A 16,313-nucleotide genomic window follows, 5' to 3' on the forward strand; every position below is an offset into this window, starting at 1 on the left:
TGACTTCCCTTTATCGTGGCCTCTCTTCATCCTGACTTCCCTTCATCATGGCCTCTCTTCATCCTGCCTCTCTTCATCCTGACCTCCGTTCATCACGGCCTCTCTTCATCCTGACCTCCGTTCATCACGGCCTCTCTTCATCCTGCCTCTCTTCATCCTGGCCTCCCTTCATCCTGGCCTCTCTTCATCCTGCCTCTCTTCATCCTGACCTCCCTTCATCGTGGCCTCCCTTAACACTGACCTCTTTTCATCCTTACCTCTCTTTATCGTAGCCTCCGTTCATCCTGACCTCCGTTCATCATGGCCTCTCTTTATCCTGACCTCTCTTCATCCTGACCTCTCTTCATCCTGTCCTCCCTTCATCCTGACTTCCCTTCATCGTGGCCTCTCTTCATCCTGACTTCCCTTCATCCTGCCTCTCTTCATCCTGACCTCCCTTCATCCTGGCCTCCCTTCATCCTGGCCTCCCTTCATCCTGCCCTCTCTTCATCCTGACTTCCCTTTATCGTGGCCTCTCTTCATCCTGACCTCCCTTCATCCTGGCCTCCCTTCATCCTGCCCTCTCTTCATCCTGACTTCCCTTTATCGTGGCCTCTCTTCATCCTGACTTCCCTTCATCATGGCCTCTCTTCATCCTTACCTCTCTTTATCGTAGCCTCCGTTCATCCTGACCTCCGTTCATCCTGGCCTCTCTTCATCCTGACCTCTCTTCATCCTGACCTCTCTTCATCCTGTCCTCCTTTCATCCTTACCTCTCTTCATCCTGACCTCTCTTTATCGTAGCCTCCGTTCATCCTGACCTCCGTTCATCGTGGCCTCTCTTCATCCTGCCCTCTCTTCATCCTGACCTCTCTTCATCCTGTCCTCCTTTCATGCTTACCTCTCTTCATCCTGCCCTCTCTTCATCCTTACCTCCCTTCATTGTGGCCTGTTTTCATCCTGGCCTCCCTTCATCCTGCCCTCTCTTCATCCTGACTTCCCTTCATCGTGGCCTCTCTTCATCCTGACTTCCCTTCATCATGGCCTCTCTTCATCCTGCCTCTCTTCATCCTGACCTCCGTTCATCCTGCCCTCTCTTCATCCTGACTTCCCTTCATCCTGACTTCCCTTCATCATGGCCTCTCTTCATCCTGCCTCTCTTCATCCTGACCTCCGTTCATCACGGCCTCTCTTCATCCTGACCTCCGTTCATCACGGCCTCTCTTCATTCTGACCTCCGTTCATCGTTGCCTCTCTTCATCCTGCCTCCCTTCATCCTGACTTCCCTTCATCGTGGCCCCCTTCATCCTGACCTCCGTTCATCCTGCCCTCTCTTCATCCTGACTTCCCTTTATTGTGGCCTCTCTTCATCCTGACTTCCCTTCATCATGGCCTCTGTTCATCCTGCCTCTCTTCATCCTGACCTCCGTTCATCCTGCCCTCTCTTCATCCTGACCTCCGTTCATCGTTGCCTCTCTTCATCCTGACCTCCGTTCATCACGGCCTCTCTTCATCCTGACCTCCGTTCATCACGGCCTCTTCATCCTGACCTCCGTTCATCGTTGCCTCTCTTCATCCTGACCTCCGTTCATCGTGGCCCCCACCAATGTGTCCCTGAGCAACACACTTAAACCGTCATTGCTCCAGAGGTGTGCGACCTTTGACGTACAGCAGCTGTAAGTAGCGTTGGATCAAAGCGTCAGCTAAATGAATAAATGTAAATGTAATGTAAACAAAATAGAGACATGAGAGGAATGTAAATGCAATGGAGAAAAGGACACCTATATTTTCACATTTGATGTTTTATTGCAAAGTTGCTCTTAAACACAATTAAAAATTTCCTTTAACAGCACACTGACAGATCGGATTCTTTAAACAGTCCTGTATATAAAATATAAAAGCCTTCAGACGTTTACAATCCATATATGAAATCATAACATTACACAGACGTTAATGTCTGACATAAATCAGCTCACAGCACCAGCAAACATTAGTGAGGTCATTAGTTTTCTAAGCGTTCATCCATAGTTTAAGGGTTAAACCCTTACAGTCTGAGGTCAGAGGTCACTCCACATTCAGGTGTTCACAGGTGTGTTTCAAGACAGCTGAGAGGTGAAGGTCATGTGACCAGTGCGGGGGCCAAGCTTGCACTACCGTTAGCGAGCTAATCTGTTAGTATGTTTACCGTCAGCTGACCGCTTAGCTGTATGAGCGATCGCAGCGTTATCTAACAGAGCACACGCTGTTGAGACTGATGTCACTTTGCGTCCCGGGTTATAATAAGTAACAAACGGTTAATAACACACTATAATGTCACTGTAAGCAGATATAAGAACAAAAGTCTTATACTTTCTTCTGTGAAGACATATTTTATATTATTACAGCTGTTTATGTTATGAGCAATAATAATCTGCAGCAGACTCCACTAAAACATATAACACTTATAAATGTTTATTAAAAATTTTAGTCTGTCATAAACTAGTTATTACATCTTTGTGATCATTCAAGATAAATAGGAGCGTTAGCAGGGCGGTGATGGCACAGAATTTAAGACACATACCTTTGGTGTGAGAGACCCGGGCTCACTGTGACGCACCAGTGTTTCCCTGAGATACTTTTTCCACGCTTTAATAATAATGTTCACTCAGTGTGTTCAATAAAAACATGAAAACATATAATTGTTTGTGAGGAGTTCGTTCAAGCAGACTGTGTTTGTCTGTTGTTGTGACTTAGATGAAGATCAGATCACATTTTATGACCATTTATGCAGAAATCCAGGTGATTCCAAAGGGTTCACATTCTTTTTCCTGCGACTGTGTATTCTTTATGCTAAACAGAGTTTCACTAATGTTCTACAGGTGTGTTTTCTTCTTCTTCTCTGATTACCAGCTAATGATACAGGTAGCTAACAACGCTACAGGAAATTAGCAAATTTAAGCCTTCAGCTGTCTCCGTTGGTCACGTGACCCTGCAGGTCCTAGCAGTCCATCGAGAGTCTCCCAAACAAACTCATGTAGTGTCTGTGTGAGGGTCAGAGGCCAAGAGGTCAGGTGTCAGAGGTGACGGCGCTCTCCTGCTGAAGCAGCACGTCGACGGCGGCCTCCACGTCCTCCACCACATGACTCGGCTCCACCAGGTCTGGATCCAGAACCAAGTCTCTGTGACCGTGGAACACCGTCTCCATGAATGTGCCACTTTGGTCGCTAGGCAACGGGGAGTGAGGGTTATAGACACCTGTGCACACCTGAGGACGGGTGGACAACTCTGTGTTAGTGACTTTATTAGGAAGGAGGGTCTCGAAGCAGCACACTACAGCTGGAAATTCACCTTCTGTCATAATTAATTAAATTAACAAATCTTTAGTTTAATACAAAAGTTTTACACTATGATACTATCCTGCGTCGTCATTGGTTATATGTTGTATCTACAGTAAATTGAGGAAGACCATGAGATGTGGCTGAAAACTTCCCGACGCATCAACCCCGTCCCGACTCATCAACCCCCGTCCCAACTCATCAACCCCCATCCCGACTCATCAACCCCCGTCCCAACTCATCAACCCCCGTCCCGACTCATCAACCCCCGTCCCGACTCATCAACCCCGTCCCGACTCATCAACCCCGTCCCGACGCATCAAACTCATCCCGACGTATCAACCCCGTCCCGACGCATCAACCCCCGTCCCAACACCTCAAACTCGTCCCGACGCATCAACCCCGTCCCGACGCATCAACCCCGTCCCGACCCATTAACCCCCATCCCGACTCATCAACCCCCGTCCCGACGCATCAACCCCGTCCCGACGCATCAACCCCGTCCCAACTCATCAACCGCCGTCCCGACACCTCAAACTCGTCCCGACGCATCAACCCCGTCCTGACGCATCAACCCCGTCCCGACGCATCAACCCCCGTCCCGACTCATCAACCCCTGTCCCGACGCATCAACCCCCGTCCCGACGCATCAACCCCCGTCCCGACACCTCAAACTCGTCCCGACGCATCAACCCCGTCCCGACCCATTAACCCCCATCCCGACTCATCAACGCCCGCCCCGACCCATCAACCCGTCCCGACCCATTAACCCCCGTCCCGACTCATCAACCCCGTGCTGACGAATCAACCCCCGTCCCGACTAAGCGGGAAGCTTCCAGTCAGCGATCTGATGCAAACAGTAAGTCCCTGAAACCTGCATTCTGTTAAACAGCCGGCAGGGGGCGACTCTTCTGGTTGCAAAAAGAAGTCCGGCTCCATTAGAAATAATGGCAAAATTAGGCTACTTCTCAGCAGTCTCGAAGCAGCACACTACAGCTGGAAATTCACCTTCTGTCATAATTAATTAAATTAACAAATCTTTAGTTTAATACAAAAGTTTTACACTATGATACTATCCTGCGTCGTCATTGGTTATATGTTGTATCTACAGTAAATTGAGGAAGACCATGAGATGTGGCTGAAAACTTCCCGACGCATCAACCCCGTCCCGACTCATCAACCCCCGTCCCAACTCATCAACCCCCGTCCCGACGCATCAACCCCGTCCCGACGCATCAACCCCGTCCCAACTCATCAACCGCCGTCCCGACACCTCAAACTCGTCCCGACGCATCAACCCCGTCCTGACGCATCAACCCCGTCCCGACGCATCAACCCCCGTCCCGACTCATCAACCCCTGTCCCGACGCATCAACCCCCGTCCCGACGCATCAACCCCCGTCCCGACACCTCAAACTCGTCCCGACGCATCAACCCCGTCCCGACCCATTAACCCCCATCCCGACTCATCAACGCCCGCCCCGACCCATCAACCCGTCCCGACCCATTAACCCCCGTCCCGACTCATCAACCCCGTGCTGACGAATCAACCCCCGTCCCGACTAAGCGGGAAGCTTCCAGTCAGCGATCTGATGCAAACAGTAAGTCCCTGAAACCTGCATTCTGTTAAACAGCCGGCAGGGGGCGACTCTTCTGGTTGCAAAAAGAAGTCCGGCTCCATTAGAAATAATGGCAAAATTAGGCTACTTCTCAGCTGATTCCCTCAGTAAACATTTTCCTAATGAGTTTATGGTCTCAAGTTTCATATCTCCTTCAATACAAGATGATGTTCATTTAGTAAATTATGGTCCCATTTATTTTAAAATAGACCATAAAGCAGAGTATGCTTCAGAGTGGGATTATCTATGATTGACAAGTCGTTACCACTGTGACCTGTCAATCAGGCTAGAGCCGACTCGTACCCATGGCACTGTGTAAATTTAACCAGCGCTGTTGAAAAAGCTTATTAGGAGTCAGCTGTTCACTTTCTTTAGTTTTAAGACTGCTGTTCACTAGACAAAGTTATCAGCCCTGGTAAAATGACAGTAAACGTAAATTACAGGTGCACCTACTGTAGATAAGCAAGCTAGCTAGCTCCACACATGGCCGTTAGCTCCGCCATCTCGTCCAAATATGTTGGTCAAACTCAACATGGCGGAGCTAACGGCACTGTGTAAATTTAACCAGCGCTGTTGAAAAAGCTTATTAGGAGTCAGCTGTTCACTTTCTTTAGTTTTAAGACTGCTGTTCACTAGACAAAGTTATCAGCCCTGGTAAAATGACAGTAAACGTAAATTACAGGTGCACCTACTGTAGATAAGCAAGCTAGCTAGCTCCACACATGGCCGTTAGCTCCGCCATCTCGTCCAAATATGTTGGTCAAACTCAACATGGCGGCGCCCTATCGGCCAAACTCGAGGCTTCAAAACGGCAGTCCACAAACCAACGGGTGACGTCACGATGACTACGTCCATTTCTTTTATACTAGTTGCCTCTATAGTCTGTGGTCCCGACTCATCAACTCATCACTAATGATGCCACTGTGATGTCATTTACATTTACTCATTTGGACGCTTTTATCCAAAGTGACGTCACAATGTAGGCAGATGTTAGATAAGATTGGTGAGTACAATGTTAGTATTACTGTGTTAGACTCTGAGGCTCCTAAATTCATCCTGAGCACTGCACCATGTACAACAGTTTTATTTCTGTGTAACATTTTATATTTTTTTATATAATGTTTGCTCTTTGTGAGCACCATAAAGGGAACTACAAACTCCTTATGCAACCCAATGTTGTGAAATGACAAATGTACCGTGATGGATAAAACTATATAAATAAGAGTTGTAATAAATATCCTTTCAACTCGTTAAACTGTGGTCTGTCTTTACCAATATGGAGCGACACTGTGCTGCAGCAGCAGAGATTAGCTCCTCCTCCGGCATTGCCATCGTCACCTGACTCCCTGTTCCATGGGCAACAAGCTTAGTAGTGCTCGTCATGGCGGCGTGCTGCTGAGTAAGGTACCGGTTGTACAGGTTAGCACCATATATATCTGTCATCAGGTTGTCCCTAGGCAAGAAGAAGAAGACAGTTCAGAGACCCAACAGTGTAGACAGGGTGGTTACAGGACAGCATAGAAGGCGTTGTAGACAGTATGGTTAAGCGACAGCGTAGAATGTGTTGTGGACAGTATGGTTACACAACAGCATAGACGGTGTTGTGGACAGTTTTATTACCCGACAGCATAGACGGTGTTGTGGACAGTATGGTTACGCGACAGCATAGACGGTGTTGTGGACAGTTTTATTACCCGACAGCATAGACGGTGTTGTGGACAGTATGGTTACGCGACAGCATAGACGGTGTTGTGGACAGTTTGATTACCCGACAGCATAGACGGTGTTGTGGACAGTTTGGTTACGCGACAGTATAGAAGGCGTTGTGGACAGTTTGGTTACGCAACAGTACAGAAGGCGTTGTGGACAGTTTGGTAGAAGGTGTTGTGGACAGTATGGTTACGCGACAGCGTAGAAGGTGTTGTGGACAGTATGGTTACGCAACAGCTTAGAATGTGTTATGGACTGTTTGGTTACCCGACACCATAGACGGTGTTGTGGACAGTTTGATTACCCGACAGCATAGACGGTGTTGTGGACAGTTTGGTTACGCGACAGTATAGAAGGTGTTGTGGACAGTATGGTTACGCGACAGCGTAGAAGGTGTTGTGGACAGTATGGTTACGCGACAGCGTAGAAGGTGTTGTGGACAGTATGGTTACGCGACAGCGTAGAAGGTGTTGTGGACAGTATGGTTAAGCGACAGTGTAGAATGTGTTGTGGACAGTATGGTTACGCGACAGCATAGACGGTGTTGTGGACAGTTTGATTACCCGACAGCATAGACGGTGTTGTGGACAGTTTGGTTACGCGACAGTATAGAAGGTGTTGTGGACAGTATGGTTACGCGACAGCGTAGAAGGTGTTGTGGACAGTATGGTTACGCAACAGCTTAGAAGGTGTTGTGGACAGTTTGGTAGAAGGTGTTATGGACTGTTTGGTTACCCGACAGCATAGACGGTGTTGTGGACAGTTTGATTACCCGACAGCATAGACGGTGTTGTGGACAGTATGGTTACGCAACAGCATAGACGGTGTTGTGGACAGTATGGTTACGCGACAGCGTAGAAGGTGTTGTGGACAGTATGGTTACGCGACAGCGTAGAAGGTGTTATGGACAGTATGGTTACCCGACAGTATAGAAGGCGTTCTGGACAGTTTGATTACTCTACAGCATAGAAGGTGTTGTGTACAGTTTGGTTACCCGACAGCGTAGAAGGTGTTATGGACAGTTTGGTTACCCGACAGCGTAGATGGTGGTTAGCTTGTGGTTGTGGTTCTGCAGACTCAGCAGGTGCTCGGCGTACTGGTATGTTAGCAGACTGGGTTTTCCCAGTAGCGCCTGGTACTGAAGCTCTTGACCCGTCAGCTTCCTGTAGACAGACTCCAGACACAGCAGGAACATCCCGTGACCAAACCTACGGCAACACAGCAGGATCAGAACTGATCAACATGACCACATACCATCGTCCTGCCTGGAGGGAGATTGGGGATCACAGTAAAACCCTTTTACTGCTTCAGTGAACTCAGCTTATATTTGGACGGGTGTATTGAACTGACTTTCTGTGGCATGTTGGTTACCGTGGTGATGGCGCCTCTGCCATCCACATCAGGTCCATGTTGCAGGCGAGGACCGGCAGCTGGGCCGACAGCTGAGGGTCGTACACACAACCCGGACTCCCATTGGTCAGGAGCACGTCGATCAGCAGCTGCAGGTTAGTCTCCCATCTGATTGGCTCGCCAAACAGGATGATCGCTATGCCAACGCAGGAAGTGAGAAGAAGTCAACAGATAGATTTATTGATCCGTCTGCCTGTCATCTGTTTTATTTATCTTTAGTTTCCTCTTTTAAAACCCATTTATATGTTTTTTAGAATTTTTTTTATTTGCTTTCTTTTACTGAGAGAGAGGCTTCAAGAGTGGCCTGATACAGAATAGCTTCTTCTTCAAATAATGTTTTTTCCCTCTTAAGAACTTTCATTGGTTTGTTGTTAAAGAACGTCTGGACTCGGATGTGATCGTATGTTTGTGAAAGCATCACAAACACGGAACACAAAGATAAGAAGAAAAGAGAAAAAAGCAGTGTGGTGTTGTGTCGTTTTGTTGTGCATTTCCTGTGTAGTTGCGTGTTACCTTCTATTTGGGGAGGAGTCTGCAGAGGAGATGACTGCAACAGAGGAAACACTGTGAGATGACCGAGCTGCTGCATCTTTACAACATCATCACATATAAAACCATTAGAAACAAAGCTCTCTTTGTGCAGGTGGAGCCTCCACGCCACGAGACAGGTCGCAGTTAGTGTTCGTTTCCATGAAGAAGACGAAACTGACATCATCAAAGAGTAATGGACCGAATCTCCAGACCTCCTTCCTGTCATTGGCTGGCAGCGCATTTCACTTCAAAAGTCACGTATGTACCATCGTAACTTTTTCTGTCAATGACTTAAGCTAACGTCAAAACACTTACATGAGAGGATGATGTGATAAAAGGACAGTCGTTCGATTAAACACATCAGGTGAGATATAGTTCTGCATCGAACATAGCTACGTTATCTAGCTAGTAGCAAGCAAGCCGTGAACGTTAGCTTAGGTGACGTATATTGTGCGAGACGAGAGCTGTAGTTCATTGAACGGGTTTCACACAAAACGATATGTAACTTTACTGTTTTACGACAAACTACGACTTTCTTGACTTGCAAAATTATATTTTAAATTGACCAACATCATGTGTGTAACTCAGGGTTCACATCTAACAGGATATAAAAACAAGTTGTCTCTTGCCTTGACTTCCGTCCATATTTTTCCTGAAATAAGGTCCCATGGGCCGGAAGCGGAAGCGAGTGACTTGGGCTCTCTATATTTTTATAGAACGGAGTCCTGAGGTCACCTGTCACAGGTACAACACTCACAGGTAGTTTGGGTCTCCTGTTGTGGTCCACCATGTCCAGCAGGGGGTAATGTTCTCTGAGCTGCTCGATGCTCACGACCTTTTGAAAACCCAAACTGACGACGCGGTCAAGACTTCAAACGGTCTCAGATACATCCTTCATTTATTTATTTTTCCATAAATGAAGAGTTTCGAGCCGTATATGTAAATATGTTGGTTAATAAGAAGATTCTGATTCAGTCAGTAAAAAGAAAGTTGTTTTTACTCATCATTTCAAATACTGGCTTCTGCATAAACTCTGACAAATTATTTTAAAGGTTCAGTGTGTAAGTTTTAGTGACATCTAGTGGTGAGGGTTGCGAATTGCACCCCCCTCCCCTATCCAAGCGAGTATTATAGCTACAGTGCCTGAAACAGGACAAAGATGTCCTCTGTGAGATAGCAGTGAGTTTGCCAGTCAAGAAATCAGGTTTCTTTAGATAGTTATATTAAGAATTTACTTAATAATTCAGTAAAACCAAATGTTTTGTTGAATATTATTGTTACTTGTTCATTAATTAACAGCAGCCACGTGAAGAAATGAAGTGCTACATGATGTCTCATACTCCTGTAATACATTATTTTACATCTTGGGAGGGTTTGCTCATCTGGACTAACATACCAAAGTAAATGAAGAACATCTCAAACACTATCACATCTAGTACATCCAGTATGACCACTGACAGATACCAGGACAATGTGAGCCTCACAGTTTCTGCACCACAGTCCATTATAAACCACATAAGTTTACAAAGGCATAGTCAGGTGAGAATCAAGGCTCCTCTCACTTTGTTTAATTAGATAAGCAATCTGCAAATCTTACCGAAATGTCTTTTTAAATTTTTTGAAGTACAACAGAAACACAAAGTAGTACTAACAGCCATAATTTCAGCTTGTGGTAAAACGGTGCAACATTTTTAATGAGCATTTAGCATGTGAAAGTACAAATTACACATTTGTGTGCACAGTGGGAAGCAATATCCAAAAAAACATATGGACTGTTACATATCACCATTAGCAGTAAAAAGAAATACATGTTTTCCACCAGGGCATTAAAATGTGAAGTTTAGCTGCTGATCTGAGCTTCCCTGCTGTTACTGTTTCATTACTAATAATATTCATCATCTGTCTCAGGAAGGTAACACATTTATGTCGACCTAACAAAGCCATAACAGAGCGCTGGAGAAGAACTACATTAAATTACAATCCAACAACATATTTTTTCTACCAGCGCAGTAAAAGTTTAGCTGCCTGATCTGTGCTTCGATGCTTCCAGCATCCGTTTTATTGCCAATTAGTGATCGGCCGATTGTCTCACGAACGTAACTGACAAAGCCAAAACAGAGCTCTGGAGAGAGAGTCACTTCATAAAATTAATCCAACTACATATTTTACACCACAAGCCAAAGCCAACACTGGAGAATAAACCAATCCAACTAACCTTACATGATTTTTGTTCCAGGGCAGTAAAAGTTTAGCTGGCTGATGCTTCCATGCTCTAAGCTAACCGGTGAAGCCAACCCACAGGCTGGAGAATAAGTAGGCGACATGAAATTAATGTAACTACATATTGACAGGGGAAACACCTCACCACTCTTGGCAATTATGGCCAGCTTCAAGCTAAAGCTATCAAACAACAGCTTTCATTTGCATTGCTAAAGTCTGACAAACTTAAGTTAATTACCTGTCCAGCAGAAAACAGACAACTTCAGCTCTGCTTTGAAAACATCTGTCCCACGTTATAGCCTTCCATCTAGGAAAATTCACATCCTTTATTTCTGCTATCAGCTGTCTGTATCTGTGCAGTTTGGCTTCATGGTATAAAGATCCACAGGCTGTCGGCTCTCGTGCTAAATAACACGTGTGCTCGTTCATTTGTCCAAATGTCACTTCTCTTCTTACCTCTAATAAACCAGAAGACTACACAGAGGCTGTTTATTATTATTATTATTTTTATTATTTCCTGTTCTTCTTCTACGGACGTATTCAATGTAGTGATGGGCATCTACACTGCTGGAATTACACAAGTAGAAGAAGAATGCCGTCATGACGAAACACGCTCTGTAGCGCTGTTTGTTCGTTGTCGGCTATGGTAGAAACATGACGACAAAATATAGCGACCTCTATAGTAGGGGGTGCCTGCGGTTATGCAGATATAAATGTCTCAGTCTAAGTTAATAAAAACATAACGGTTCATTATGTAAGGTCTTTACATACCACTGAAAACATAGTTATGGATCTTATATTGCATTTCTGTTGATAGATCCTCAGAAATATTACACATTGAACCTTTAATTTAGTAATTCGTTTTAGCAACAGAACAACATGATCAATGTTTTGATGCGCTGATGAGCGAAGGTGAAGGATACGTGTTGGCGATGTCCACCACTGGTCCCTGTCCAGACACCAGGACACATTTATCATGGAAGCTCCTCAACATTCCCAAAGGACTGTGGGAAAGAACCACCTGCTCCGGGGCGATCTACAGAAAGAGAGAGAGGGGTCACATGACTGACAACCAATCACAGCACAGCAAAACAATTCTAATGATCTTCTATGAAACGCAAAACAAAACAAAATACATTAAAAAATTTTATATCATTAAGGAATCAAAGTCATTTATTTGTCCTTGACAGCGACTCTTATCAGGGATGGTCTGAGCTACAGAGAGAGCTGGAGGTGAGTAAAAAGGGTTTAGTAGTGAGAAAGTAGCTGCCTGCTCTCATTGGCTGGATGTGGAGTCGGCCGACTCCTCCAGATATTTGGCATGCTAGATATCTGGCTGGCGTTGGCGATGTGTCAGCAATGTGTCGGGGAGCTGTTTTGATGTGTTGTTGAATAGTTCTCACATAACAACCGTCAATCATTTGCTGATTTATCCCCTGATCACAGCCTGATGATCGCCGAGCTCGCCAACCGGCAAATCAGGCTTAAAATCATGTAGTGTGAACTTGGCTTAAGTGTCATGCTGAACACCGACCGCCCCCCTTTAGCACCAAACAATTCGAAAGGCAGGGTGGTTCCCATCGACAGTTAAATCAAAGAAATCAAAACCTGGTCAAACCTATTAAACCACGAGAAAGGACAGATCTTGATAGCAGGATCTCAGCAGCTGAAACTGATCAGGCAACTTAACAGATGAAGAGCTACAGGGCCAGACGATGATGAGTTTTTCATGATCTCCCCGTCTAAAGAGTGTGTATGCCGAGGCTTTGGAGGCCACGATCCTTCTCAGGAAGACCCTCTGATGTGTGAGTGATTCAGCCTGTGAGCCTGCTCTGCTGAGACCAGCTTGTAGACCGGAGTTAGTTATGCATAAAGACCAGACCTGCTTTGTTAGGGGGTGGCAGCTTTTTGGTAATACACGCGCAGGCTGTTCAATGTTCTGTACTCTCCTGAAACCCCACCGACAGCAGAGGTTCTACTCTCTTTAGATGCCCACAAGGCATTCGATTGGATTGAGTACGAGTATATTTTCACCTCTCTGGAGAGGGTTCCTGACCTATGCTTCACCTCAGGCCTCTGTCCATACTAACAGATTTGTTTCTCTATATGTAGAGGGACAAGGCTGTCCGCCGAGCCCTCAATCCCCACAACCCACAATCTGTCCATATGCAGATGACCTAATACTTTACCATGACCATAGAATCTCTATTCCTATTTACTTTGGTAAAATCTCAGGACATAAAATCCACAAGAGTTTGCTCATGACCAGACTGAGGAGTCATAGGAGGCGTAATCAATGAAAGAGACTGTGTCCTTGTGGAACAACACCACCCACCTGGTGTCCTTGGCTTCTTTAGTATGTGCGCTCAGTGAACAGTGCCTCACTAATAACCCCACTGAGAGGGCCTCACTTTGATTATGGTCCCCGTTTCATTCTGAGCACAGGCTCCATCTGTAGGATTAAGCTGGCCAGGATTTATCCAGATGCAGATCCAACTTGCTCCCGAAGCCATCAAACTCCAGTCACCCTCCGTCATATGTTCTGGTCGTGTCCAACATTGGTACGGTTCTGTTCGAAACAATGAAATCAGCCCTGACCCTGCAGTCTCTGAGGTCTCTGGCGGTGGCGGTCTCTGTTACCCAGTCACACACATAGCCTTTTTATCACCTTATTTAACTGGGCATCAGCTCCCCCTCTGCACACAGGCGCTGTGATGGGGATGTGATGGTGCATTTAAAGCTTGAGAAGTACTCAACCAGGGGATCCGCCCAAGATCTTTATAGAGTCTGTAGCTGCTTGTGGACTACTTTGAAGTCTTGATAGAGACAAAGAAATACAGGACTAGGAATGGATTATGATAATCCCTATTTTTATGTTGTAGTTTTTTCTATATTTTCTTTTTCTGCTTGATTCTTGCTAACGTCTAACATCTGGGTCTGTTGAATCTCACCTTGGAAATAAAAGACATTCTGGCATGTTATCGTGTACTAACACATTACCTGTACTGTTGTAATACTCAAAATAAACTGGCTGATTATTATAACTTATATAAAAGTGCATCACATGGCTTTAAACTGAAAATATCACCCAGAGGACACCGATCCAGTATGAAGGAAGACGTGAAGTTCATGTTTTTTCATTGGCATGTAGAACCGACAGGTGAGTTTTGATCACGCGATCACTTTAAATCATAGTTCTAGCCTGAAAACAAAGGAGCAGATATGAACACAGAACACCCGTCTGTGTCTCTGAGCGGCCTGTCCTACCTGGACATCGAGCAGGTGAGACAGCTGCTGGGCCTTGTGATGTCTGTGACAGTTTCCTGCGTTGGTAACAAAGACGACAGGAAACAAGAAGTTGTTGTTTCGGTCCAGAAGCTTCCGGAAAGCACGTCGAGCGGCCGGAATCACCGAGCCGCCACGCAGCAGGACGCCGTCCACATCAAAGAGGATGCCCGCCTGATGAGACAGGCGGGTGAGACAGACGGGTGAGACAGACGGGCGAGAGACAGACGGGTGAGACAGGCGGGCGAGAGACAGACGGGTGAGACAGGCAGGTGAGACAGGTGGGTGAGACAGGCGGGTGAGAGACAGATGGGTGAGACAGGCGGGTGAGACAGGCGGGTGAGACAGGCGGGTGAGAGACAGACGGGTGAGACAGCCCAAAGAGAATTCAAAGTAGATGATTATAATAATTATTATTGCAATAATATATACACAATATGGTTAATACCTGAATGTAGTGGGTCTCAACCCAAACAGACAAGTTTACTGCATTAAGTACACTGAATAGTTCAGAACTCGTCTTCCAAGTTCTGCTGAGTGAAAATCCACTTTTATTAAATCAAACCTGGATAAATACAATAAAATAACATAACAGGGAAGAGAGATGTTTGAAATAACCCTTTAAATCTGATATTTCACACGTTTCAGGACAAAAACATCCACAGTGTTACTAAAAACCTGTAAAACCTTTTAGTTTATTAAGGAATTACGTCTATCCGTAACAAAACGTGGAGTCTGACGGAAAATCAATAACTTTACACACATACAAAATAACAATACTTATTCTATAAACAAACATCTTTTTAAATTAAAAAATCTGAATTTATATGAAAACCCAAAACCTGAGAGTTCTCTTTGACCTTCTAAACACCAATACTCAAACAAGTCTATCGATGCGTCATGATGTCACAGATACACCGACAGAAGTCACAAGACGAAGACATTAAAGACGTTTCAGCCTCCAATATTCTCTGGTCAGCATCTTAAAAACATTTTCCTTTTTCTGGGATGTTGGACGGTGTCCTGTCTCTAGTTGTCTTATTGTGACTTTGAGCACGTTGGACCGTGACGGCGTTTCAGTCATTACAAACTCTGCATGGGGATCAGCGGCAACAAACTAACTTGAATTTTGTTGTAAATTAAATGACTGAAGTGGTTAACAAACTTTTCTAAGGAGCCACCTGGAGTCAGGTTGGAAGCCAACAACACACTCACACTTCAAGAAGCACCCACAGAGATAATCTGTTCAGTTTAACTTTTAATTTATTTTCCTTTACTCTAGTTGACTTTCCAACAACACGAGGACCAACACATGGTTTACATTAATAATGTGAAGCGCATCCACATGTCCTCTCAAACATCTACTTTCAGCGCCTTAGAGACGCAGAACCAAGGAGGAGTAGAATATCCTATTTTATAAATCACAGTATCAGAAATTAACTCAAAACATCCGTTTTCTTATTTAAAGAACTCTCAACAATGACAGAACATCAATACTTGCAGTCCTCTTCGTCAATATTCTTCCTGCCATCCTCATTCTTTAGAATAAAGGAACTTTGTTCTTAAAGTCAAACAAGTTTAAAGAAGACGACGAGCAGCTGAACCGTCTCTCAGGAGGACAGACAGGAACGTCCCTGTAACGTAGTGTGAAATCAGGTCCCCACAAAACACACAGGCCAACACACACACAGACACTGACCCGGCTGCTGCTGGACGTGGATCGGAAGGATCTGGTGGATCTGACCATCTGCTGCAGGAAACCTCGACACCACATGATGCCGTCTGTCTGCCGGAGGCGAGGCTGCTGCTTTATGCTGACAGAGCAGTGATGTCATCAGGGGGAGGAGCCTCCAACACATTAAAATGTCTATACACACTCATCATCCCCCATGATCACTGCTGCCCTGCTTGGCTTCACAGTGACGTCAGTCTGACACATTAATTCATTAATTTATCAATCAGTGAATCACATGATGCCACGCAGTCTCTGAGAATCACCATGACAACTGAAACTGTGCATTCAGCAGCCAATCAGCACACAGCAGCAGGATTCCAACAGTCAGCTGATTTTTACTACCACCAGCTGAAAAACAACAACAACAGTGTGAACAGCTGATCACAGAGTGCAGGAAACAAGAAACAACCTTCTCAGATAAGCCCCTCCCACCACCTGACAGACGTGTTCAGTTCGAAAACGTTTTACCAGGTTTGCTGCAGTGAAACGATGCGAACGTGCTCTAAGGTA

General features: G+C 45.5%; 1 protein-coding gene across 1 annotated transcript; it reads right to left on the minus strand.

Moving 5' to 3' along the window:
• Positions 1–1,765: 1,765 nt before the first annotated feature.
• On the minus strand, positions 1,766–15,857 carry zgc:77375 (uncharacterized protein LOC402927 homolog). Its single transcript, XM_038697794.1, has 9 exons — positions 15,768–15,857; positions 14,051–14,242; positions 11,707–11,819; positions 9,321–9,414; positions 8,546–8,579; positions 7,994–8,168; positions 7,654–7,830; positions 6,185–6,365; positions 1,766–3,223 (listed from the first exon to the last, which is right to left on the minus strand). Exons 1-9 carry the CDS (start codon positions 15,840–15,842, stop codon positions 3,026–3,028), a joined length of 1,239 nt encoding a protein of 412 aa, XP_038553722.1. The 5' UTR covers positions 15,843–15,857; the 3' UTR covers positions 1,766–3,025.
• Between the last annotated feature and the right edge of the window lie 456 nt (positions 15,858–16,313).

This window comes from Micropterus salmoides, unplaced genomic scaffold (genome assembly GCF_014851395.1).
Source record: "Micropterus salmoides isolate LMB-PRFRI ecotype aquatic unplaced genomic scaffold, ASM1485139v1 Ms_hic_scaffold_4, whole genome shotgun sequence".
In the NCBI taxonomy this organism is placed as follows: domain Eukaryota; kingdom Metazoa; phylum Chordata; class Actinopteri; order Centrarchiformes; family Centrarchidae; genus Micropterus; species Micropterus salmoides.

Bases quoted from the DNA above. Each gene is read 5' to 3' on its own strand.
- zgc:77375 (XM_038697794.1), bottom strand. From the start codon at position 15,842: ATGTGGTGTCGAGGTTTCCTGCAGCAGATGGTCAGATCCACCAGATCC. The intron at 9,415-11,706 runs GTATCCTTCACC...CCGCGTCGTCAG, and splicing joins GTGGTGGACATCGCCAACAC to TTTGGGTTTTCAAAAGGTCG. The intron at 7,831-7,993 runs GTAACCAACATG...GTGTTGCCGTAG, and splicing joins GCAGAGGCGCCATCACCACG to GTTTGGTCACGGGATGTTCC.